This window comes from Malus domestica, chromosome 03 (genome assembly GCF_042453785.1).
Source record: "Malus domestica chromosome 03, GDT2T_hap1".
Taxonomy (NCBI): domain Eukaryota; kingdom Viridiplantae; phylum Streptophyta; class Magnoliopsida; order Rosales; family Rosaceae; genus Malus; species Malus domestica.
The window spans coordinates 2,468,674-2,493,265 of record NC_091663.1 but is presented as its reverse complement, the minus strand read 5'-3'; the positions used below and the strand labels follow the sequence as shown (position 1 = coordinate 2,493,265).

Sequence of the window (24,592 nt, the reverse complement as noted above, 5' to 3'; positions counted from 1 at the left end):
GCTGCAGGTGGATATACAAGATTAAATTCAACTCGAATGGGTCTATAGAAAGACACAAGGCATGATTAGTAGCCCGGGGCTTCACTCAAACATTTGATGTGGACTACAAGGAAACCTTTGCCCCGGTTGCAAAGATGAACACAGTGCACGTACTCTTGTCCGTGGCTGTCAACAAATGGTGGCCTATGTATCAAATGGATGTCAAAAACGCCTTCTTACATGGTGAGCTTGAAGAAGACGTCTACATGAGATTACCACCGGGTCACTCTCAAAGTCATAAACAGGATGTTGTGTGTAAACCGCACAAATCAATTTATGGTCTTAAACAATCACCGAGAGCCTGGTATGCTAAGCTTAGTTCAGTCTTTATCAATGTTGGTTTTGGAAGAAGCAATGCGGACTCCTCTTTATTTGTACGCTCAGGCACCGCTGTTACATTGGTTGTTCTTGTGTATGTTGATGACTTGATCATCACCGGAGATAACCCTGAAGAAATCAAAGAACTCAAGCATTCTCTTCAGCAACGCTTTGCAATAAAAGATCTTGGTGTACTAAGATACTTTCTTGGCATCGAAATGGCTACCTCTCACAAGGGCTTCTTCTTTAACCAGCGCAAATATGTTCTTGATCTCCTTAAGGAAGCAAACATGAGTGATGCTAAACCGGTCCCTACACCTCTTGACATTAAACTTAAGCTCAGCTTAGAGGGCCAACCTCTTCTGAACATAAGCTATTATCAGCGGCTGGTTGGTAAGTTGATATATCTGACCATCACAAGGCCCGACATTACCTATGCTGTCAGTATTGTTAGCCAATTTATGCACTCTCCCACGATGGAGCACTTTAACCTAGTCAAAAGGATACTTCGGTATCTAAAAGGTTCTATGGGATGTGGTATAATCATGAAGAACAATGCAAGCACTCAGATTACAGGTTATTGTGATGCAGATTAGGCTGGCAATTCCATTGTTCGTAAGTCTACAACGGGATATTGCACGTTTGTGGGAGGCAACCTTGTCTCATGGAAAAGCAAAAAACAAACTGTCTTTGCAAGATCCAGTGCTGAGGCAGAATATCGGGCCATGGCATCTACTGCGTGTGAACTAATTTGGCTCAAAGGTTTACTATGTGACTTAGGTGTTTTCAATCATCAATCCATGTCCCTTTTCTGTGACAATCAAGCTGCAATGCACATTGCTTCCAACCCAGCTTTTCACGAGAGAACCAAGCACATTGAAGTCGATTGTCACTATGTTCGTACACAAGTTCAATCTCAGGTTATCCAAACGCAGTTTGTAAGGAGCTCGGATCAACTTGCGGACCTATTCACCAAATCCTTGGCCTCTCATCAATTTCAGCTTCTTCTTGGCAAGCTTGGATCCATCAACCTTTTGGATCCAGCTTGAGGGGGAGTATTGAAGGAAGGACCTCAGGTTACTTATGACTACTCCTGATTAGGGTCAACTTCATTAGGGTTTTATCTAGTTAATAGCCTTCTATTTTCTTCTTGATCTTATCATCATTTCAAGTGCCGGCTGTCTTGTATGATTTAAGGAGATTAGTGTGGCTCCCTATGCCTCAAGGAAGTTAACTGTCTTGCATGATTTAAGGAGATTAGTGTGGCATCCTATGATGGCTGTCGTGAGTGTTGAGTGCATGGCATCCTATGCTGGCTGTCGTGAGTGTTGAGTGCAGTTTGCAACTCACTCAAACTCCTATATATATTTTGTGTAACCTTTGTATGTTTTTAATAGATATAATACCACAAATTTCAACAAAACGAGCCTCGAAGCTACTAGATAAAACTGAAAATTAACTTCTGAATGTCAAATTATTGATTATACTTTGGTTTGGTTGTGCGTAATAGTGTCTGCATGTATATCTCTATGTTAACTTGGATGCTTTCTTATGTGCACACACTACGCATCAGTCATGCAAGTGCAGGAAATTACTGGTACTGAAGACTGAACCAACCCTCGTAAAGTATAGGTACGAGTCTCGCAGCATTTCAGTAAGAGACGAGCATACTAAGCCGGGCCGGAATCTGCACTGGAGCTGCAAAGTAAGTGGCATTTGCTTCAGGGAGGCATGGAGTCACAAGAACAAACTTGAGCTCCGAATACAATAGAACACAGCAGCTTCGAGTCTTTTTTTCAGTAACGGGAAATAAATTAATTTGAGTCAGAGATAATTTCTGAGCAAGCCGAAATCAATTTTACAACATAATTTAACATACAATGATCGAATAGTAACCAAAATTAACATAGTTTGGCTAACGGATTCAGCAGGTGAGTTTTTTTTTTCACGGGAGTCAGAAGCAGGAAAACCAAGGGAGAAGATACAAACACATTTTGCTCTTTCTATTTTTCTTTTTTGTCGTCATTTATTAGAAACGAGGCAGTGACATTGCCGTTGCTAAGCATTCGGTATCTGCTTCCTTCTTTACTTACTTCTGCCTCTTGTATATCTTTGCCAAGAATGATTTCAGCACTGCCTGTACTGCTTTACTTGAATGAGATTCAATGGATTTTGTAAGTTTCTCGTAACTGCTGCTCTCGTACTCCAGAAACACACCCTACAAACCGCAAGTTAAATAAAGTAACGTTAAAACCTTTGGTTCCAAATCCAGAAAAAAAATGCACGAGAAATAAACCCTTGACGTTATGCAAAATGTTTCCCAGTTAAAGACGAGGCTCCAAAAAACAAAAAAGTACAGCAGAACAAGAAGACAGGGAGAATAACCTCAAGATCAAGGACTTTGTATAGTTCCTTTACTTTCGCAATACATGTTTGGTCATCTTTCCCGTAATTCTCCTGGTAGCATAACACAAACGCGGATAAATGTGATCAAGAACTATAACAACAGGAATAGTATATGATACATTGGAATATAGATTTACTTGCTTACATGTAATAGTTTCTTTTGTTCCTCGCTAGCAATTTCTAAAGCTTTCACAACCAACCAAGAGCACTTGAAGTCTTGAATATCAGTCCCAACCTAAAATTCAAACGACAAACAGTTAGATCGTTCATAACGCTATGAAGGTAGGGAATTGCATGACCAGAATCCAAATGAAAATAGTTTAAAAAGTACCTTTCCAATCACTTCGGGATCACCAAAGCAATCCAAATAATCATCCTACAAAATACATCAGCATATCATTCGGATAATGTAAAAAAGGAGCTTACATAGAAGGAAGAAAAAGAAAATGGTGGTAATAAATTGATCGTGGAGCTGTAGGTTTGGCAATCCTCCATTTCTGTTTGGGAGTTTTAACGAAAAGCCCACGGTACTGTTCACTTTAACGAAAAACCACATTTTTACACTAAAAAGTCAAACCTGTTACTATTCATTTTACCCTTTATTTTGTCCTTATCGTTAAAACTCAAAGTTTTCAAACCCTTTTCATTAGTTTTCCTTTTCTTTTTCCCTAATCATGCTACAGTTTATCAGCGAGAAAATAGTAGAGGATTCATATGTGAAATTAACTATTACCTGTACTTGAAAATAAGTTCCCATTTCAATAAGAATATTCCTCACATCAGCATGGCGTTCAAGATCTTCGCCTGCCATTAGCAACGCGCATGCTACCTGAGTGCATAGATTGGTTATAAGCATGATCATGTCAAAGAAATTTCATCAAATCTTGGGATGAACAAGCATGCCTTAGAATAAAGTAAAAATGACAGACAATCATGTAAAAGAGTTAGTTAATTGCTTCACATGGTTTCGGGTGTTCACTTCTACAGAGGAAATCATGCAAACAAAAACTCTGTTCTATAGAGGTTTTCGGCCATTCAAATATATGATCAGAAACAAAAAATCTTCAAAATTTCAGACTTTCTACCTACGTAAGGCACCATCAGTTGAAAACTTCTCTAAAGCGAAATTGACAATTGACCATAAAGATTAAATGAATCTGAGAACCATGACCTATGAAAGCGTAAAAGAAATTTGTACTCACTGGAAGGTAAAATGAGTAATAAGCAGTCTTGTACTGAACAATGCGGCGGTGACTGCATGAAAAGACAACCACTTGAGCATAAGTAACAGGAGAAGTAAATAGATTTAATTGGGAATAAATCGAGTAGAGTCAAAACCATCACTATTTACTTACAGCGACAATGAGTACTTTGATAGATCTTTCTCTCCTTCATGAGTGGTAATTAAATCGATCAATTGTCCATGAGCTGTTTGAAACTCAACCTCATTAAATAAATCCAGCAGATCCACATAGTAGGGCTTTCCCCTAAAGTGCTTTTTGAGAATTCTCGGGATATGGTTGCGAAGTAGTATGCCATCATTCACAGCAATCATGCCAATCTAGAATTTAACAGTTATGGAAGTTAGAATCTTCAAAGCAATTAAAAAGAGAAACGCAAAAGGAAAAGAATCGCTCATGTTTGAGGCTCACACCTTTGGCAGCCTGAACCAGCAGGGCTGACCCCTACGCGTATGAGAGCCATCCATGATATCATCAAGAACGAGAAAATATGCTTGAAGCTGCAAAATTCAATAAAAAGGAAGGTCAAAATGCCGTTGTAACCAATGCAGAGGAGAGGTGTGGATGTATGATAAACAGCAGGAGCCATTATGCGTTGTCGTACCCATTCAATACACCAACCAAGTGCTGATGAATGAAAAATTTCATCATCCGTTAGGTCCTCTCCATCCTTGAGTAATTTTAAGCTGTCAACAACGGATAAACCTCGATTCAGCTTTCCTGCAAACGGTAAAAGCATTATGAGCAGAAGTTCTATCGCAAAGATGTGAAATAAAAATCAGAAAATGTAACATTTCTATACCTCCAGGCACATTGTAGTCCAGCATCTGCAACAAAAATGAACCAACGATCCAATTAAGACGTAAAATATCAGTATGAAATCGGAATCAAAGTTTTCGAGAGCAACAGCACAATTGAGAAGAAACTTCTACCGTTGTACAGTGCACAGAAACATATACATACATTGGCCTTCAACCCCATATCTAGATGCAGAACAACTGCTAACCCGGACACAGGCTCGTATCCATACTTACGTACGCATATATACATCAGCGTATTTTAGATTTACAATATGCTGTTATAATTTCACCTTAAAGATGAAAAAATCATAATTAAAAATCAGATACTCTTGCATATCAGTGTATTTTTGATATTCACGTTAACTAATTGGGAACTATCATTAGCACTCCAAAACTATCATTAATTGGGGCAGTGGCCAACCACCTAATGCCGCTTAGGCCAATTTTTAGAACAGTGAGTACTATGGGATTGGGAAGTTCATGGAGAATAACAAGTCAAGCAAACAGAGGCAAAATGTCCTCTTACTGCGACGAAGGTTAAAGCTTTCGAGCCAATTTAGACTGCCAAATCAAATCGAAACCAATACTACTACAAAATTTCAACAGAATCTCACCAATCTATGTCTCAACAAGCTATCCCATCAAAAAAATTTCCAGCCAAAATCATATCTTCCTGATTCGAACAGTTTCTTTCGACAAATTTAAGGATCACAAATCTATACAAAACCCAAAACAGAAAATCTTACAAAACTTAACTGAATGTAACAGTAACACCAGCAATCAGAATATTTGAACATCATAATTTAAAAGACTCAATCTTTCAATGGCATGCACATTGACATATGAATTACATACAGATTAAAGGGATAGATGGCAATACCCGTTCGACCCATTGACGAGAAACGTCAGTGAATTCGAAAGCCGGATCATTGAGAAGCTCAGATTTCAAAACAGAGTAAACCTCCAAGAACTTAGACCTCAAATCACCACCCATTTTTTCTAGAGGGAGAGAGAGTGTGTGTATGTGGAGTGAAAAAGGAAAGATTTGAGCTTGGAGAGCTTTGAACAAGAATGGAGGAAGGAGAAGGAGGAGGGTCTATAAATAGATGCCAGCCGCAAGCTTTGAGAGAGGGAGAGAGGGAGAGAGGGAGAGAGGGAGAGAGAGAGAGAGAACAAGTCACTTCTGGTGGGCTAATATTTGATGGCTACACAGTAATTACCATGTTTGTTTTACTTTATTTTATTTTATTTGGGAATATGCTTTTACTTTCGTATTTTCCATATAAATATATAAAAACAAATTTCACACCACAAATTGTTTTTTTTTTTGAAAGTCAATTAAGGAAACACATTTATTTAAATTAAATATTATAAATACACTTTTTTTTAGATCAAGTACTATATTTACTGATAAAGAGAGAAATATGTATATAGTTAAGGATATGATGTATACAATGGGTCTCGATAAAAATTTTGCTGAGGATTTTATCAGGACGAAAGGAAAAAAGCATCCCTCACCAACAAAATACTAATCAGTACTATCCTTGAAGAGAAGATTAAAAATTACATAAGAGATTCCTCAAACCAAATTTATGAATTATCTAAAGCCAAGCTCATTCTTGCCAAACGATGAGCCACCTTGTTCGTCCCTATACACTTATAACGCTTATCTTATGAATCGGATTACTCTTAATATGCATTGTACAAAAGCTCATACTTTAAAAAAGATACAAATTTCATAAACAAATAAAAACAAGCAAAAGCTATACAAATCAAAGTTGTAATGTTGTGAAAATATTTCGGATTTTTTCACTTTTTTCGCAAGAGAATTCATCATTGGTATTTTTTTCCTAATAAATGTACAAAGCAGATATCGAAATCTAAAATCCTTAAACGAATTTAAATTTCTAAGTGAACTAAAATCAAATGAATTACGAACACGGAGTATCAATCTAATAGTATGAATATCTATTCGGATTTGACTCATTACAGTTGATACTAACTTTAGTGAATCAGGTGAAGTGTACCAAAAGAGTGGAATATAAAACGTGGACGTTTTAGTAGTTTAACCTTGAAACGAAAGAAAGGACAAATTAGAAAACAACATAGTTTTACTCGAATTGTTTATGTGTCGCCCACCAATATCTACCACAGTAAACATCTCAACTTTATTGAGATCACATCTTACCAATCACCTTCCTTCGTACTCAGTCAAAGTATGTGAGCCAGCCAACCAACTACCAAATTCAATGTCCAAAAGATATATTTTGGGCAAACGATCCAATTAGGACGTAAAGTATCAGTGTGAAATTGGAATCAAAGTTTTCGAGAGCAACAGCACAATTGAGAAGAAACTTGTACCGTTGTACGGTGCGCAGAACCATATACATACATTGGCCTTGAAACCCATATCTAGGTGCAGAAGAACAACTGCTAACCCAGACACAGACTCGTATCCATACATACGTACGCGTATATACACCAGCATATTTTAGATTTACAATATGCTCTTATAATTTCACCTTAAAGATGAAAAAATCATAATTAAAAATCCGACACTCTGTATTTTTGACATTCACGTTAACTAGTCAGGAACTGTCATTAGCACTTCAAATCCGTCATTCCACACTCCACCCTTTATTCTTGCGTATCAGCGTAGAATAACAAGCCCAACAAACAATGGAAGAAATTCGTCTTACTTCGATGAAAATTAAAGCTTTCGAGCCAATTTAAACCACCAAATAAAATCGAAACCAAATACTACTACAAAATTTCAACAGAATCTCACCAATCTAAGTCTCAACAAGCTATCCCATAAAAAAAATTTCCAGCCAAAATCAAATCTTCCTCGATTCGACTTTTTCTTTCGACAAAGTTAAGGGTCACAGATCTATCCAAAACCCAAAACAGAAAATCTTACAAAACTTAACTGAATGTAACAGTAACACCAGCAATCAGAATATTTAAACATCATAATTTAAAAGACTCAATCTTTCAATGGCATGCACATTGACATATGAATTACATGCAGATTAAAGGGATAGATGGCAATACCCGTTCGACCCATTGACGAGAAACGTCAGTGAATTCGAAAGCCGGATCATTGAGAAGCTCAGATTTCAAAACAGAGTAAACCTCCAAGAACTTAGACCTCAAATCACCACCCATTTTTTCTAGAGAGAGAGAGAGTGTGTATGTGGAGTGAGAAAGGAAAGATTTGAGCTTGGGGAGCTTTGAACAAGAATGGAGGAAGGAGAAGGAGGAGGGTCTATAAATAGATGCCAACCGCAAGCTTTGAGAGAGAGAGAGAGAGAGAGCAAGTCACTTCTGGTGGGCTTGTATTTGATGGTAAGTACACAGTAATTACCATCTTTGTTTTACTTTTTTAGTTTATTTGGGAATATGCTTTTACTTTCTATTTTCCATATAAAGAAATAAAAACAAATTTCACACCGCAATTTTTTTTGTTTTTTTTGAAAGTCAATTAAGGAAACACATTTATTTAAATTAAATATTACACATACATTTTTTTTAGATCAAGTACGATATTTATTGATAAAAAAATAAATATGTATATAGTTAAGGACATGATGCATATAATGGGCTTCAATAAAAATTTTGCTGAGGATTTCACCAGGACAAAGGGAAAAGAGCATCTCTCACCAACAAAATACCAAGTAGTACTATCCTCGAAGAGAAGATTAAAAATTACATAAGAGATTCCTCAAACCAAATTAATGATTTATCTAAAGCCAATCTCATTCTTGTCAAACGATGAGCCACCTTGTTCGTCCCTATACACTTATAACGCTTATATTATGAATCAGATTACTCTTAACATGCATTGTACAAAAGCTCATACTTTAATAAAGATACAAATTTCATAAACAAATAAAAACAAGAAAAGCTATACAAATCAAAGTTGTAATGTTGTGAAAATATTTCAGATTTGTTCGCCTTTTTCGCAAGAGAATTCATTATTGGTATTTTTTTTTTCCTAATAAATGTACAAAGCAGATATCGAAATCTAAAATCCTTAAACGAATTTAAATTTCTAAGTGAACTAAAATAAAATGAATTACAAACACGGTGTATCAGTCTAATAGTACAAATACTATTTTGATTTGACTCTTTGCCGTTGATAGTAACTTTAGTGAATCAGGTGAAGTGTACCGAAATAACATGACGTGAACTTTTTAGTAGTTTAACCTTGAAAAGAAAGAAAGCACAAATTAGAAAACAACACAGTTTTACTTGAATTGTTTATGTCTCGCCCACCAATATCTACAACAGTAAACATCTCAACTTCAGATCCCATCGTACCAACCACCTTCTTTCGTACTCAGTCAAAGTATGCGAGCCAGCCAGCCAAATTCCAAATTCAACGTCCAAAAGAGAGATTTTTTAATGTGTTGAAAAAATAAAGTAAAACACCATCTGTTATTGTACAATTAATAAGACACTTGAAAACGAAAAAAATAAAACAAAAAAACCTTATAAAATAACATATAGTATTCCGTCCTATATTCCGATTACAATAAAAAAACCTCTCCCAAAGCACGTTGGCCGGATCTATAGGCTATAATGTGCATGGGCTCAGAGTTGGGCCTACTTCTCATGAAGAGCCCGTTTCCATTGTAATTGCGTTCCAAGTACGATATTGGGTTTGAGTTGGAATGGTTTCCAAATTTTGGGAAATGGGTTACGAAGATGACTGGAGCCCAATAATCTTACAATATTCGAGGGAGGTTTTTTATTGTGTCTGACATATCGCAATGTTGTGTTATTATTTCATTTATATTTGACATATGTGGTTAATTACATACAAATAATATATCTGAAGTTGGGAAAGTATCAACCACGTCGTTCAGCATGTTATAATATGTGCCAGTGTCTTGATCATATTGAAAACGTTCCTGGGTCTTAGATTCTTGTAGTTGGTAATTGGGGGCGCTTGATTTTCTATACAAGCGATATTTAAATTTTGTTTTAAATTATAAGCAATATTACTACTATAAGCTACACTAAAGGGAGAGAGATTGTTTGAATCCAGAACGCGTGAGTTGAAGAGAAAAGTGTATGTATACAGTAGGGCTGGTTTCACTTTTGTAACCAAACCGAAAATGCCAAACAAAAAATGGAACCGAAAATTTTGATTGGTGTAGTTTTAGCCCATATTTAAGTGACTTAAAGTGCCAAATTTTGGTGTAATTTTTATGTGAATTTGGGTATCGTTTGATATGCAGACGGGATGGGATAGAACGGAATAGGATGGGACGGGACGGGACAAAATGGAACGGAACGGAGAGGAAGCAAAGATGCCCTTGGATGGAAACAAGGAGGAAGAAGAAGGAGACGGAGAGGTTATAATTTTTCGTTCCAGCGGGATGAGGTGGAACGAAAATTCACCCAAAACTCGTTCCGTGGAACAGCGCATTCCATCCGTTTTAGACGCACCAAATGTATGACGGAACGCCTCGTCTCACTCCGTTCCGTCCCGTCCCACGTACCAAACGGTACCCTGAGTGGGATGAGAGAGCATTAGTCCACAGGGGTAGAGAGAGAAATGACTAGAGAAGAAAGAGAGGATGACTGAATATGTTTGTCTTTATAAATTAATGATTGAGATTAATCTTAACCAAAATCAACGACTGGAATTGATCGCAACTAAATAAACTAATATATTATATATTAATAATAAATTTCAGTTCAGTTTTACCAGGTTTTCTTACCAAAACCAAACCAAAAAATTCAATATTTTCGGTTCTAGTAATTTCGGATTTAGTAAATTTTAATTTTGATTCGATAACTTTAGGTATTCGGTTCAGAAAATGCCAGCCCTAGGGTTTTGGGTTATAGCGCAAAAAAAGATCTTCTTCGGATCCTCTTTGTGGAGATCCGAGAAACTAATCAATCATGTCTATTAGGTACTATTTATATTCAATTTTAAATTTTAAAATTTAAATTATTTCTGACCGCACGATGTAAGATGAACGGACATGATTGAATGATTCTCCGAATCCCCACAAAGAGGATCCGGAGAGGATCCTTTTCCTTATAGCGCCATCCTTTTCTTTCAAATAACTCCACCAAACCGGAGCCTTAAAGTTACATTTTCCGAACAGAAATCAGAAAAGCAATGTATTAAAGCAGAAGCATAATATTACACAGGATTGATGCATTCTTTGGTACATTTACATGTATTCCATAGCATTAATAAAACTTAAAAAAAGAATGTGTGTTTCTGTATACATCATTCTCTGCTACCTATTTGTACATTCAAAGACTGTAAACTTTGGTATAGTCTGGTTGCTGGTGAGCTCCACTGTACGAGCAAAAAAACTCACTCGAGTAACCATGTAAAAATCATGCCGCAAACATTAAGAAAATTAAAGAAAAAGGAGAAGAAAAAAATCTCAGGAAGTTTGTTGTATTTCAGTATTTTCTATCTCTGCAGTTCTTGCTTACAGAGAGGACAGCAGGATATGATTCTGAGCCACTGATCGACGCACTTGAGGTGAAACATATGGGAACATGGCAACTGCCTTACTTCCTCCTTGTCTCTGTATTTGGCCAGGCAAATGCAGCAATCCTGCGGGTGCACGAAAAAGATTAAGAGACGAAATTAATGAGCGGCCATATGAGATTACAAGGCGTTTCTTGACAATAAATAGGGAGGAGAATTGGAGGTTTCGATTCCAAAAGCTCTTAACTTCAGAAAGTTAAGGGATTAAACTGCTAGGATTGTAAACCCAAGCAATCAGAATTGAAGAAAAACGGAGATTCTCACGTGTGAAGAAACCCCAAGCAGAACAAGGATTATATTTATACAAGGCCAAATTAGCTTTTTATGTATGATTGACTTACTGGATCTTCATTTAGGGATCCTGAATTGCAATCATTTCCGAGCTCTACTTTGGCGTTAACTTCTTTGTATCTCCAGCTGGGAAGCTGAGAAATTTGGTCATCAGATGCTCCTTTATCAACTGACCCCATGTTCATGTTGTATCCAAGGAGGCTGCTAATTAGGGGTACACAGCAACATAGCAACACAAACAGCAGGAAGGGAAAAGAGTAGCTGATGGCATTCCAAGCCAGCAGAGAGATGCAGAGCACGTGGAGTTTCGGGGCTCCGGGAAGCGAACTAAAGCGAGAATCAAAGACCCAAACATTACCCATCACAAACCATATCGCAAAGAAGAGCTCAAGTGAGGTTCTACACCTGTTCATCAAATGTGTGGTCCTGTACACATATACATTATACACCATACATCAATCTCCGAAAAATGCAAAATTCCATAATTTACTCCACAAATACGTGAACAACTCTTTCGTAACTAAATGGAAGTAACCGAAGCCAAGGAAAAGTACCTGGACTCTTCAGTGCTTCTCTGCTGTTCCAAATCGGAGAGGTTGAAACCATCACTTTGAGTCGGATGAAGTAGCCTGTAACGCCCAAAGAGCACGAACAAATTGAGAACACATCCAATATCATACCCAATAATCCAAATTCTCATAGGCCAAACCGGCCTCTCCTTCTTCGAAACAGCCAAAGTAATCGTGGTCACGCCTATTTGAACAACCAAAGCCATGAATTCCAGCATCATCCAAGTGCTGTTATTGAAAGGATTTGATCCAAGATTGGACCTCGAACCATTTTGGTAGTGGAAGACTCTTCTCAAGAAGGTGAACCACCTTGCTCTAGATATTCTCATAGCCATTCTCATTAAGAATGAAGAAGGGGGAGCTCTAGAAGACCTTGTCCTGACCAGGCTAACCGCCCCACGATCATCTCCCAGAGAATTTGACGAAAATGAAACCGCAGAGGAAGCAGATTGACACATGGGTTCTGGTGAAAAAAGGTAACGGCTATTCATAGAAGAATGATTATACGATTCTATCGGCAACTATAAATATGGCTTTATACAAGTGTCATATGGTGTGAATTGGGAGGCTGACATGAAATATATGAGAGTTGTATAACAAAAGTTGTGCTGGGAATTTTCACAAATATGTGGTGGGCTACAGTTGCAGTTGGGTTTGATGGAAAAGCCTTGTGTTATATACATTCATGCAACTTTCATGTTTTCTTCAAGTAAATAGCCATGAGAGTTAAATGAAGCAACACAGGTGAAAAGTACCATTTGGGTTGAGCAGCCAAAAGGAACTTTTGGATCTGAGAAAGCTTCAGCCTTCAGTTTGCAAATGAACTGCACACATCTTAAAATCTCTCTCCTCCAAAACCCAACTCTTAAATATTCCGAAATCCAAGAAAGTTTACAGCTTTACACAAAAGCACCTGAAATTGAATAACTCTATTGGATCATACCATAAACTTACTCAACTTCACACCAGAATTTCCAAAAACCCAAAAACTTCCAAGGCCTAAATCTCTCACCCAAAGGCACAAATTAACAACCTTTACACCAAAATTTCCAAAACTCCCAAAACCCAAAATTTCCAAGGCCTAAACCTGTCACCCCAAGAGCACAAAAGTTGCAGAAGAGGTCAAAATCTGTACTGGGTAGACCTCAAATATGAAAAAAACATGAAAAAAAACTGAAATTTATAAAGGGGGGAGATTGAGTAATATGAGAAGGAGGAGAAGGGTGTGGAGAGCATGTCAGGAAGGTGAAGTTGGGTTTCAGATGGTGACCAGAAATCCAACCGCTAAGGGGTTTAGCTTTGATTCCAAGGGAATGACGGGTTTGGAGGGAAGAAAGCTAACCGTTGGCCTAACTTCCTTCCTGCTTTTGTTTATTCGGAAGAGGATCCTCTCCTGAGCTCAGTATAGGAATCCTCTTGATCAGCTCATCTGAATCGTTCAAATTTAATCCAACGGTTACAAATAAGAAATTCTTTAAAAGTTATAATAATTAAAATCGTTGGATTAAATTTGAACGGTTCAGATAAACTGATTAGGAGGATCCCATCCTGAGCCCAGTAGAGGATCCACGTCCTATTTATTTAGTAAGCAAAACATGCAAATCTCTCTATCTTTATCTTATCTCTAATAGAAAATTAGGAGAAAAGCAAAATATTTTTTGGAATTTTAAAGTTAATTAGATAGGGGATAAAGTGATAATCTGACACTTAAGCATTTGTTAATTTGATTTTTTTGGCGGGCACAGTGCCCTCGTGCCCAATATACTTTCATGTTAAGCAGTTGGCCACCTAAATCTGGTCAGCAGCTGCATTTTATTTTGGAGCTCCATGGCCCCTCCTCTTTGAGTTGTGTTTTTCATGTAGGTCACACCGTTATTTTGGCTTTGTCCAATTTCATATCTTTTAGGCCTATCTTTTACGACTATATATCATGCTACATGGGTAGTCTTTTTTTACGTCTACAACGAAGAACATTTATACCTTCAATATGTCGGCAAGGTTATAATGCCAACACTGTTAAAATGAATTCTTTTAAAAGTAGAGCTCTTCATGAACTTTCTAACACCGTATAATTTAAAATCAATTCTCATATCATGATTATAAATATTATGTCAAAACCATGAAGTGACCGATAGTTGACGGAGAGTCTCATATTTTATAGAGTCCCTTTAACATTTATCTACGAACACATACTCAACATCAAAAGCAAATTTGTTTGGTCAAGTATTAATTGAATGACACGTTCTACAACGTATGATTAGTTTAATAAACCATTTGATGAGTTATTTATTAATATTCGTACTTGGTATACGTATTTGTACTATGGAAAACTTACACGTTATAACTTATAACTAGGAAGAAACATAGTCAAAATTGTTTAAAGAACTAGGGTTTTGTGTTTATTAATTGTGCTTACATTTAAAAAATGACTAACTGGTGCCTCTGCCATATCAGTAACATTTTAGAGGTCGGAAAGGATTTTATATTTCAAAAGTTGGTCTTTATAGAAAAATAGCCGATATAAAAGAAGTTTAAACATACCTAGCTTTGAACATAAGCCAAACGTAGACTAAATAAGAAATTACTCTACAAAGATTCATCCGTATAGCAAAGTTGTGTCTTTCTTGTACAGTATGACTTTGAATTATTTTTGGGACATACAACGTCATAGAGTTTCAAATTGATTTCCAACTTCCTCATATCCTTTAGCAGCTAGCCACGTAGCATTAGCCCTTCATCACCATTTTATTTTAAACTAGATCCTTCCCATAAAGATATCTTGTAGGATCTTCACAGGCTGATGAGACTTGTCAACATTTTAAATTTGGATAAGACTGGATTTTTTTTTTTTTTTTTGAACAACAGCGGCAACGTATTTTTGAGCAATTAAATGGTACATTAAAATAGAGTTGTGCTTCTAAAAAATGCATCTGTGTGAGTTTAAACTTGAATTGAGAATTACAAACATTTGCTCGTTCACCACTAGACTAACCTTTTGAGGTTAGTAAAGATATAAACTAGCAAAAAACAAATCATTTAAGGGAGCCCAAAAATTTGATAGGCTTTATTTAGAATCAAATTACACATTCAATTTTTAAATTAAAGTTTTTGTAGCCGAAACTTACATGTGAAATAGCCCCAAAAATTGATAGCCTTGGTCTCATTGTCTCATTAAGCAAGTATGCAGCTCTTGATGTATATATGGTGTCAAGATAGTGAAATTCCGACCCATTTAACAGGCTTATCATAAATGGTACGTGTAAGTTTGCATAAGAAGTCCCGCTCACCAACATGGACGAAGCCAATGAAGGCTCACTGAGGGCAGATACCCCCACTTAAGTAATTCGTTTGTTTAGTTGCAAACTACAATTATATAATATACACGGGTTATCTTTGAAGAAAATATATAGATCTAATATCCAACATACATTCATTCTACTTATACTCCATATCAAATATTATATGAGCAATAGTGCTCTTGTTTTGTCATTCAAACCGAAAAAACCATCTCATGCCTATTATGTACTTATATTTTTCTCATTACTTTGCCACTTTCCACTACTATATTAAAATTTTTGTAACATTGGAATTATGATACATCATCATTTGAAACCATCTTAATATCATATTGCGTATAACCATACTATAATAAGGTTTTCTTAGTTGTTTTCGGTTGCCCCCACTAGAAGAAATTTCTGGCTCCGTCCCTGCTCACCAAAGGATCAATGAGGGATTGCGAAAAACACCTTAATAAAAGCCCTTGGATTAACTTGATTGCTAAATAATTATTAACTTAACCGGAAGAAAAAGATGGTGAGCATCATCATCACTATCTTAGAGGGTGATGAGCAAAAATATTCACAATGAAAAATGAATGAAACATGCTTAACGTTCATACAAGTGCACTGTAAAGTGAGAAATTAATAACAAGTGTTGCCTTATGAGTTACCTAATTTACTCAAAACTATTAAAAGGGACCAACATGTGACTTCACCACAACAGTCCACATTCGAGAGCCGGGAATGTTCACATAGGCATTTCAACTTTCCCCTGGTACTATGGTGTGATTCACATAAAAGGGACCAGCTGGTAGTTTCGTCATGACAGTCCACCTTTTCAGGGGCTAGGAAGACTCACAAAAGCATTTCAACCTCCCACTAATCATCATCATGTGATTCATGAGTACCATAAATCAAATCAAAAACGTATCATCTAAAATACAAATCTGAAATTCGTCATTAACATTCGGACCACCCCTCGGTCGTTATGTATGTTTGTCTCTAAGTTGATAAAACGATAACTACTAAAAACTGTCAAATACTACTGCAACGTGTCATATTTAGAATCGAGCTTGGTATTTCTTAATTGACTAAAATTTGACTGCCTTATCAAGTAATGTGTGGCAACGTGCTAAATATATTTGGCTTTAAGATGTAAGCACACTTGAACTTTCAACTTTTTGGATTTAGTTGCACACATAACTCCCCCAGTCCCTTTCTTCAAGTTTCAAAGGTTATAACTTTATCTTTATGGGCGCCACAGGTGGCGATTTTGTTCCACTTTCTTACGTAGGTGCATGTCTAATACACTTTGAGAAATGAGAGATTACGTGATTAAATAAATGATTAAGCTTATTTTTTACGTCAAACTATATGGTTTTGTTACTATTTTAAGATCAGCTACGTTGCAAAATTACCCATCTGTTGGCATTGAAAGGAATGTGATAGAGACATGAACATATGGAGTGCATATATACATGATTCACCTTCATATATATATATATATATATATATAGGGTAGTCGGTCATAGAAAGTTAGTCACCCATGGTTTATCTATTGACTCTTCTATTTAGGTTAGCAAAAGTGTGCAGATAGAATCGATTATAAATTTAGTCTATACTATTATTAAGAGAACCCTCCTTGTCAACTTTTTGTCATTTTTTCCTATTTTGCCCTTACTTTTGATACATACTATTGATAAAAGGAGGGCAAAATAGTAATTTTGTACCTTTTGACAAAATGACAATCATATCCCTATTTTTTCTATTTACCCTATTTTTTATACTTATTTTTCTAATTTTACCCTCACTTTTGATACACAATATTTACATAAGAAGGACAAAATAATAATTATGTAATATTAAAAAAAATATGCACTTATTAAGTGAAATTGTTCACACACACAAAGTGTGTGCTTTCTACTAGTATATACTAATAAAACTCATTTTACACTGAAATATTGTTCATAACCACAATGTTTTTTCAAATTTGTCCTCGCGTAGTTTTTTTTAATTTCATTTGTGCCACTGACGAAGATACCCTTTTGAGTGCTTGCTCCGTTTACTAACTCCACTCACTTCCGCGTTCATTCATGTTTTGTTCTCGAACTCTCTCTCTCAGCTACGCAGTGGAACCCCCACTTTCACCCTTTACCTCTCTGCAAAAAACCCTAGACCTCGCCGCTGTTGGAGACTAAGAGCTCAACCCTTGAGTGTCAATCCGCCTCGTCATCTTCTTCTCTCTAAGCCTCGTCCGAAACCCCTCTAGTTTTTTTTTAACTAAAATGTACCTAGATGAACACTAAAGAGATAATATATGTACGACTACTTATTGTTTGTATCTAGTTTTTCATTGAAACTTTGCAACTAGTTTTGTTTGTGTATATTTTTGTTGACAAAGTTTGTGGGACATATCTCTAACTTCCTCAAAGATAAGTTGTAGCCAATGGAATTTTAATCCCAATTCATATAAGGGTCTTGGTGTGATGAAAATAATTTCACAAAAATCGCTTTTAATTATTTTAAAATACTTTTCAATGAACAAGGCAATGGCATTAACTGTGTTCAAAGTAAATAGGTTCCACCAGCATGCAATAATTACGGAAAATTTTCAGAGTAAATAAAATATATTCTCACAGTTATTATGCGTTGTGATTAAGATTAATCACTAGAAATTTTGGTACTCTTCGAGAGTAAATGTACGGAAACAGATGATGATCCCAAACTTTGGGAAAATATGACTTTCATGATAAAGCTTGTAAGAAAATCAAGCAAGCATTTGCTTTGCCGCATTTTCCTCTATCTGAGTCATTATCTCAGTCTAACTATTTAAAACTTAGACAAGTCAGGTACATCAAACTTCAAAATCAAGCAAGGACACAATGCCGTTTCAAGTTGGAGGGGGGTATTGTGGCATGAGACTTTATCTCAAGGATGAGCATCTTTAGAGAAATTTTCTGAAGATAATCCGACTGGAAAAAGAGATCCAAACAACTTAGGTTACAATTCATCCCACCATCCACCATACGAAGAAAAAGTTGAAAAAATAAACAGATGTGTAAGAAATTATGTAACATCCCACATCGACCAACAGAGAGGGGGTGATATGCCTTATATGTACATACACACCTCCTATAGCACGAGGTCTTTTGGGAACTCATTGGCTTCAAGTTCCATTGGAACTCCAAAGTTAAGCAAGTTCGCAAAAGGCCTCGTGCTATAGGAGGTGGGCATGTATATATAAGGCACATCACCCCCTCTTTGTTGGTCGATGTTGGATGTTACAATACCATTTCTTTTGAATCCCATCATATATATCGTTTTCAAATGGGTTCTTTACTGGTGAAACTTTGGAGTAGTTGGTAGCATTTGGAAGAACTGAAGAGGATGGGATGCTTAGTGCTGGATAGAGTTTTTACAACAACAGTTTCTGTTTTGTCCGGTTTGAGTATGGCACTTTTTGTGACGTGATACGAGAGTTTTCTACAGGCAACACTGGCTGACATAAGAGTTTTGCGAACTAGTATTCGAAGGATCGAAATTGTGCACCCTCAGGAAATCATTGCTTGCTTATCGAGACAACAAATGTGTGACCAATATCGCGGGCAGCCGACTGTAATATCGATAACTTATTCGTTGGGTTTGTTAAGCAAGTAGGCAGGAAGACCCATCTACGACAGTTGTCATGGATTTGCGATTGTTGGGGCTCGACCCAAAGATAATTTATCTCGAAATACTTGATGTTTCGTGTGCTTGGGCGAGACCCACTATCATTTTCAGTTTTGGATTTTCAGTATAAGTATTGTAAATTTCCTTATTATAGTTATATATTTGTTTTTGACGCTACAAATGTTTTGGGGGTAATTTTCCTCTGACTGTTTGCTCAGAGACGGGGAGCCGGCATGGTGCATGGGGGTTATTGGACATTCACTAGTGATTATTATATATATAAGTTATGATTTGAGACATTGCACGGCATGCTAGGTTTCGGAAAACCTATTTTTATCATGTTATATGTGTTTTCATAAAACTTGGGGGGTTAGTACGTTGATAACTGTTTTAGTGTGTATGTGTGTGTATATATATATATATATCAACTTGGTCCACTCATGTTTGTTTTGCACCCCTTTCAGGACTTAGAATTGAGGCATACAATCCCGGTGTCCAGACATTTCCGCATCGGCATCTTCGAGTCCTCTCGGTGTAGGTTACTCCTTTGTTCATTCAATTTTTTTATTAATTCTTTTAGTGTTCTAGATTAGATGTGTGCTCTGAACACGTTCCTTAAATGCATATTCTTTATTCTTTTAAATTTATAAGTCTTATTTATTTCTTGTTCTTAGCATTTGCACTCAATAAATGGTTTTCGTCACCTCGGATGTCGGCTAAGGCGTGTCAGATCAGGCGAGAACAATCCCAGGATGGGTACCCCACTGGGAAGTTCTCGTGTGAGTTCCCAGAAACAAAAATCGTGAGGGCTTGGTCGGGGCCCAAAGCGGACAATATCGTGTTATGGTGGAGTCGAGCCTGGGATGTGGTGGAGCCCGGGTCGGGATGTGACAATTTGGTATTAGAGCCACTTTGCCGTGTGGTGCAAGTGTGCCGACGAGGATGTCAGGCCCCTAAGTGGGGTGGATTGTAACATCCCACATCGACCAACGAAGAGGGGGTGATATGCCTTATATGTACATGCCTACCTCCTATAGGACGAGGCCTTTTGGGAACTCACCGGCTTCGGGTTCCATCGGAACTCCGAAGTTAAGCGAGTTCACGCGAGAGCAATCACAGGATGGGTGACCCACTGGGAAGTTCTCGTGTGAGTTCCTAAAAACAAAAATCGTAAGGGCGTGGTCAGGGCCCAAAGCGGACAATATCGTGCTATGACGGAGTCGAGCCCGGAATGTGGTGGAGCTCGGGTCGGGATGTTACACATGAAAAATTAGAACCCCAAGAGTAATGGAAGTACCTGGCTAGAGGCTGCAGCATATATTTTCTCCTCAAACCTTGCCGCAATGTCCTCGACCTCAAGTATGAAAGGTGCCTCTTTTTTTGGCAAACTGAGAAATCCATTCCAGGGCCAAGAGGCCAAAGCAAACACCGAAAGCCTACACAGAGGCAAACACGTACAAACCACTAACACAGTGCAGAAGGGTACAACAAGGAGGACGCTTTAGCAAAGCGAAGGCGTCGCCCTCTACACTGCCAAAAGGTGAAACTAATGAGGACAAGGTAATCCATCATTGTTCAAGACAAAAATTAACGAAGATGGGGGTCAATTGACCCAAACAACATTACACATCTCCACATTACAAAACGACGCAAGAGAATCTGCCGCCATATTGGCCGATCTTGGAACCCAAGACTAGCAACAATTCTGGAAAGTTTGACCCAAATCATAAGCATTTGCCAAGATTGGGAAAGCCTCCCAATTGCCATTCTGAAGTGACTTCGAAAGACATGAAATAGTTTCCATAGAATCAGATTAAAAAATTACCGAGCTAATACCCAAGGAGACCGCTAACTTACAACCACGGAGCAGAGCCAAAGCCTCTGCCATCGCAACATAAGAAGCAGAAATGGGGTACCTCGCCACCGCAATAAAATCCCCCATCGCATCCCGAGCCACCACCGCAACAAACCCAGCTTTAGTCAACCTAGACTAGCTTGCATCCACTTTCACCTTAACAAAAGGGGATACAGGGGGTCCACCTAGTAAGCTGCCTGACCCGACCTATTTTCACCATCCTTGAGTCCTCAGGGACCAACCGAGCATTAAAGAACTCACCAATAGAAATACAGATACCCAAAATTACCTTTGAAGGAATGATAGGGACATGGTTAAAGACAAAATCACATCGGGACTTCCAAATATGCCAACAAGTGAAAGCCACATAAGTCTGTACCCACTTTCTACTCGCCGAAGACCCCAAATTAGTAGAAAAGACAGAATGTAGTCAAAAAACCCAGCTAGAAATGCTCCCATGATGGATATTGTACTTAAGAGCCCCACCAAACCAAATTGAATTGACCCAAAGGCAGAAAAGAAAAAGATGCTCAATAGTTTCCTCCTGACAAAGACAGATTGGGCATGTAGGGGTTGGGGAAGAACGTATCTTAAACAGCACAGCCAAAGTTGCTAAAGCATTGTGGAGAGAACTCCAAAGAAAGTGTCTAACCTTAGCCGGCACCTTAACCCTTCATATGCTCTTCCACAGCTTCTCCGGAACAAAACGAGTGAAAGGGGAACGGTGATCTCTTAATGCTATGGATCGCAAATGTACCCATAAATAACCTGACCTGACCGAATAAATGCCATTTCTGTTAGCCGCCCAAACCAATTGATCCTTCCTCCGAGGGTTCCCAATTGGGGTACCCCTGATTGCCGCGCATTCCTCCGTCGATAGGAAGGGCAGGAGAAAATCAATGTCCCATGTCTTGGAAATTGGGCAAATTAATGAACTTACCCGTGTGCCTTTAGTTACTGAAGCACCACCCGAAGGAGTGGGATGTCCCGTAGGTAACGCGGGGAGCCATCTATCAACCCACAGACGAACCTCCTCCCCACCCATGATCTGCCAATGAGCCCCCTTTTGAATCAATTCCCTTCCCACAAGAAGGCTTGTCCAAGCCCAAGATGCGCGGCCCCCTGGAAGGTGCCTCTTTAACATTTCAATTCTTTGTATGAAACATAATCAATAAGTTTTTTTTATCATGATTAAGGCATGAAGGTAAAGTTTCTTAACAAAATAAACACTACATTCAATTAAATGGTAAAAATATCGGGAAATATGCAGAAATAAAACTTGTTAATATATTTCTAACAAATAACAGAATTGCAAGCACTAAATAGACAATAAACAATATATAACACGATTAAGAACCCATTTTATTGTATATTCAATGTTTCTCTTCTATTTTTTTATTAAAATTTTTGTAACTGATTTTGTTTCTCGTACACATACAACCAAAACTTATTTCACTAAGTTAGGTCGGCTGTAAAAATTATAGAATACTAATGCGCTCGGTTTTGCTCCATGTCTACTGTTAGTTCCAAGTACTCCATATAATTTCTTAAAGTCTCATCCATCCTATTTCTCATATTTTTCAAAAATGTAAAAGAGAATATTACATCAGTAAATTTTTCTTCATTAACTGAGGTCCATGATTTCTAGATTTTCATTCTACTTCAAACTATACTTATATCTTGTAGACAATTCTGCGTCGTGAATCTAGCTGCAATTGGGTCCTCCAATCACCAGCGCCCGTTGAAGGTTCTCCACCTAGAGGAGCTCTCTCATCATTGGCATCCATCAAAACTGACCAACCATCATGAAACAAAACAAATTTGAATTGAAAAAACAAAATCTAAGAAGACCCAGAATCTGAAATTATGAGTTGCTAGCTATGAAAATAACAAGTCAACCTGAGAACTGGATGACCGTTTTATTGAATTGGGTACGAGAAAATAATCCAATAAATATATAAACTTAAACAAAGTTTGGTGAAGTTACCTTGATCAGGAGATGCGTGATAGAGATTACTTGAGGAAAGGGTTCCAGAGCAGATCCTAAGGAGAGAGGTATACGAAGACCCGATGGAATGTTTTTTTTATTAGGTCCGTGACTCAAATTCGTAAACAACTGTGCTGCCTCTTTTTGTAATCACATAACCGTCCTTTATTTTGTTTGGATGATACTAATATGACAAGGATTATAAGATAAATTATAAATTTGTAACTGGTATTGTTTTTGATATTTTAAAACTTGGATGACATAAATAATTCAGAAAATTCTAGAACGGTAAACTTTACATACAAATGACGAGAAGCTCTCATTAAATTGGCAACATCTACATTCCACGTATAATTCAACCACCAATAGTTGCTGCCCGGATTTCTCCAACTACCTATGCTTATGGATAGGAGATAAGGCAAGAGAACTAAAAGTGTTTAAAGGGGTGTGCTATCCACACACCCATTTTTACTTCTCACACACCCATTTTAATTTCTATCCGTTAGATCTTCTTCATTTCATCCGATCCGACGGTCGAAAATTAAAATGGTGTGTGAGAAGTAAAAATAGGTGTGTGTATATCACATCCCTCTTTAAATTATCCTTATTCAAGATAAGTTCCTTTAAACGAGGAAGTATAATCGCATCCAACCGAGGATTATTTAAATATAATTATTTAAATAATATTATTAATTTAATAGTATCTGTAAGCATTATTCTCAAGCATCTTCAAGATGGATTAATCTAAAGGCAACCAAATTTTGGTCTGCAAAGCTCTTGCGCCATGTGAGAAAAAGAACATGATATGACAGTGTGGTGGCTTACTAGATTCGACTTGACCTACATCCGCCCATGCTAAAAATCACTGAACTTCTAAACCTCTACACTGAATAGTCCATCCACATGCTCAATTTACACTACACAATCACATCATTAAGTTATTATACATTGTAATTAAGATCATTAGAAATTTTGGTAGTCTCGAAGAATAAATGTCCTATAAATGTTGGGAAACAGATGATGATCCCAAACTCTGGGAGTATATGAATTTGATAAAGCTTGTTAGAGAAATAACAAAAATATTAATTTACCACGTGACAATGACTTATTGGATGAGTGATTTAATTTTTAAACATGTAGCATATATTTTTTTAAATAATGTCTTGTGGCAAAAAAGAATTTCAAAAGGCCTTGGGTTGAGATAGCAAAATTCTAAAGCTTACTGATAGACACATCAAATTTTTGCACCAGAATTTGTGTACTAAATAATGTGTCACCAATCAAATTTGTACTTTAATTCAGGTTGAAATTTAATTAAAAATTGTAATAAAAATTTATATGGTGTAGAATCTGCCGCACCATTTGGTGCACAAATCTAAAGCATGAATTTGGTGTATATAACACCGGAAAATGATTCTCTTCGGATCCCTTTGGATTCCTTCCACCTAATCCTCCTCATCAAACAATCCGGACCCTTGAAATTTGATCCAACAGCTAAAAACACAGGCCCACTGTAAAAGTTATAATAACTTTAGCCGTTGGATCAAGTTTTAAGGACCCGGATTGTTTGATGAGGAGGATTAGGTGGAAGGGACCGGAGAGGATCCCTTTCC

At 37.3% G+C, this 24,592-nt stretch overlaps 2 protein-coding genes and 1 long non-coding RNA gene across 5 annotated transcripts; all 3 read right to left on the bottom strand.

Annotated features, from left to right (window-relative positions):
* Positions 1-2,349: 2,349 nt before the first annotated feature.
* LOC103407600 (farnesyl pyrophosphate synthase-like) lies at positions 2,350-8,108 on the bottom strand. Of its 3 annotated transcripts, none has more exons than XM_008346501.4 (11): positions 7,859-8,108; positions 4,807-4,831; positions 4,609-4,724; positions 4,418-4,504; positions 4,119-4,324; positions 3,966-4,017; positions 3,497-3,592; positions 3,095-3,139; positions 2,909-2,998; positions 2,743-2,814; positions 2,350-2,575 (listed from the first exon to the last, which is right to left on the bottom strand). In XM_008346501.4, exons 1-11 carry the CDS (start codon positions 7,970-7,972, stop codon positions 2,447-2,449), a joined length of 1,032 nt encoding a protein of 343 aa, XP_008344723.1. In that variant the 5' UTR covers positions 7,973-8,108; the 3' UTR covers positions 2,350-2,446. The 3 variants fall into 3 exon arrangements, with proteins under 3 accessions (XP_008344723.1, XP_070674842.1, XP_070674843.1); XM_070818741.1 differs by having other exon boundaries at positions 5,685-8,049; XM_070818742.1 differs by lacking the exon at positions 4,807-4,831 and having other exon boundaries at positions 4,609-4,757; positions 7,859-8,069.
* A 2,824-nt stretch (positions 8,109-10,932) lies between these two features.
* On the bottom strand, positions 10,933-13,622 carry LOC103416648 (E3 ubiquitin-protein ligase At4g11680-like). Its single transcript, XM_008354882.4, has 3 exons — positions 12,176-13,622; positions 11,672-12,047; positions 10,933-11,396 (listed from the first exon to the last, which is right to left on the bottom strand). Exons 1-3 carry the CDS (start codon positions 12,679-12,681, stop codon positions 11,250-11,252), a joined length of 1,029 nt encoding a protein of 342 aa, XP_008353104.3. The 5' UTR covers positions 12,682-13,622; the 3' UTR covers positions 10,933-11,249.
* An 8,913-nt stretch (positions 13,623-22,535) lies between these two features.
* LOC139194157 (uncharacterized) lies at positions 22,536-23,133 on the bottom strand. Its single transcript, XR_011578932.1, has 2 exons — positions 22,980-23,133; positions 22,536-22,784 (listed from the first exon to the last, which is right to left on the bottom strand). It is a non-coding gene; the product is annotated as an uncharacterized lncRNA (long non-coding RNA).
* Positions 23,134-24,592: the final 1,459 nt, after the last annotated feature.

Excerpts from the sequence above, each read along its gene's own strand:
- LOC103407600 (XM_008346501.4), bottom strand. The coding sequence starts at position 7,972 with ATGGGTGGTGATTTGAGGTCTAAGTTCTTGGAGGTTTACTCTGTTTTG. Across the intron at positions 4,018-4,118 it reads TCAAAGTACTCATTGTCGCT|TCACCGCCGCATTGTTCAGT; the intron begins GTAAGTAAATAG and ends CTTTTCATGCAG. Across the intron at positions 2,999-3,094 it reads ATCCCGAAGTGATTGGAAAG|GTTGGGACTGATATTCAAGA; the intron begins GTACTTTTTAAA and ends TTTGAATTTTAG.
- LOC103416648 (XM_008354882.4), bottom strand. The coding sequence starts at position 12,681 with ATGAATAGCCGTTACCTTTTTTCACCAGAACCCATGTGTCAATCTGCT. Across the intron at positions 12,048-12,175 it reads AGAAGCACTGAAGAGTCCAG|GACCACACATTTGATGAACA; the intron begins GTACTTTTCCTT and ends ATATGTGTACAG. Across the intron at positions 11,397-11,671 it reads GATCCCTAAATGAAGATCCA|GATTGCTGCATTTGCCTGGC; the intron begins GTAAGTCAATCA and ends GTGCACCCGCAG.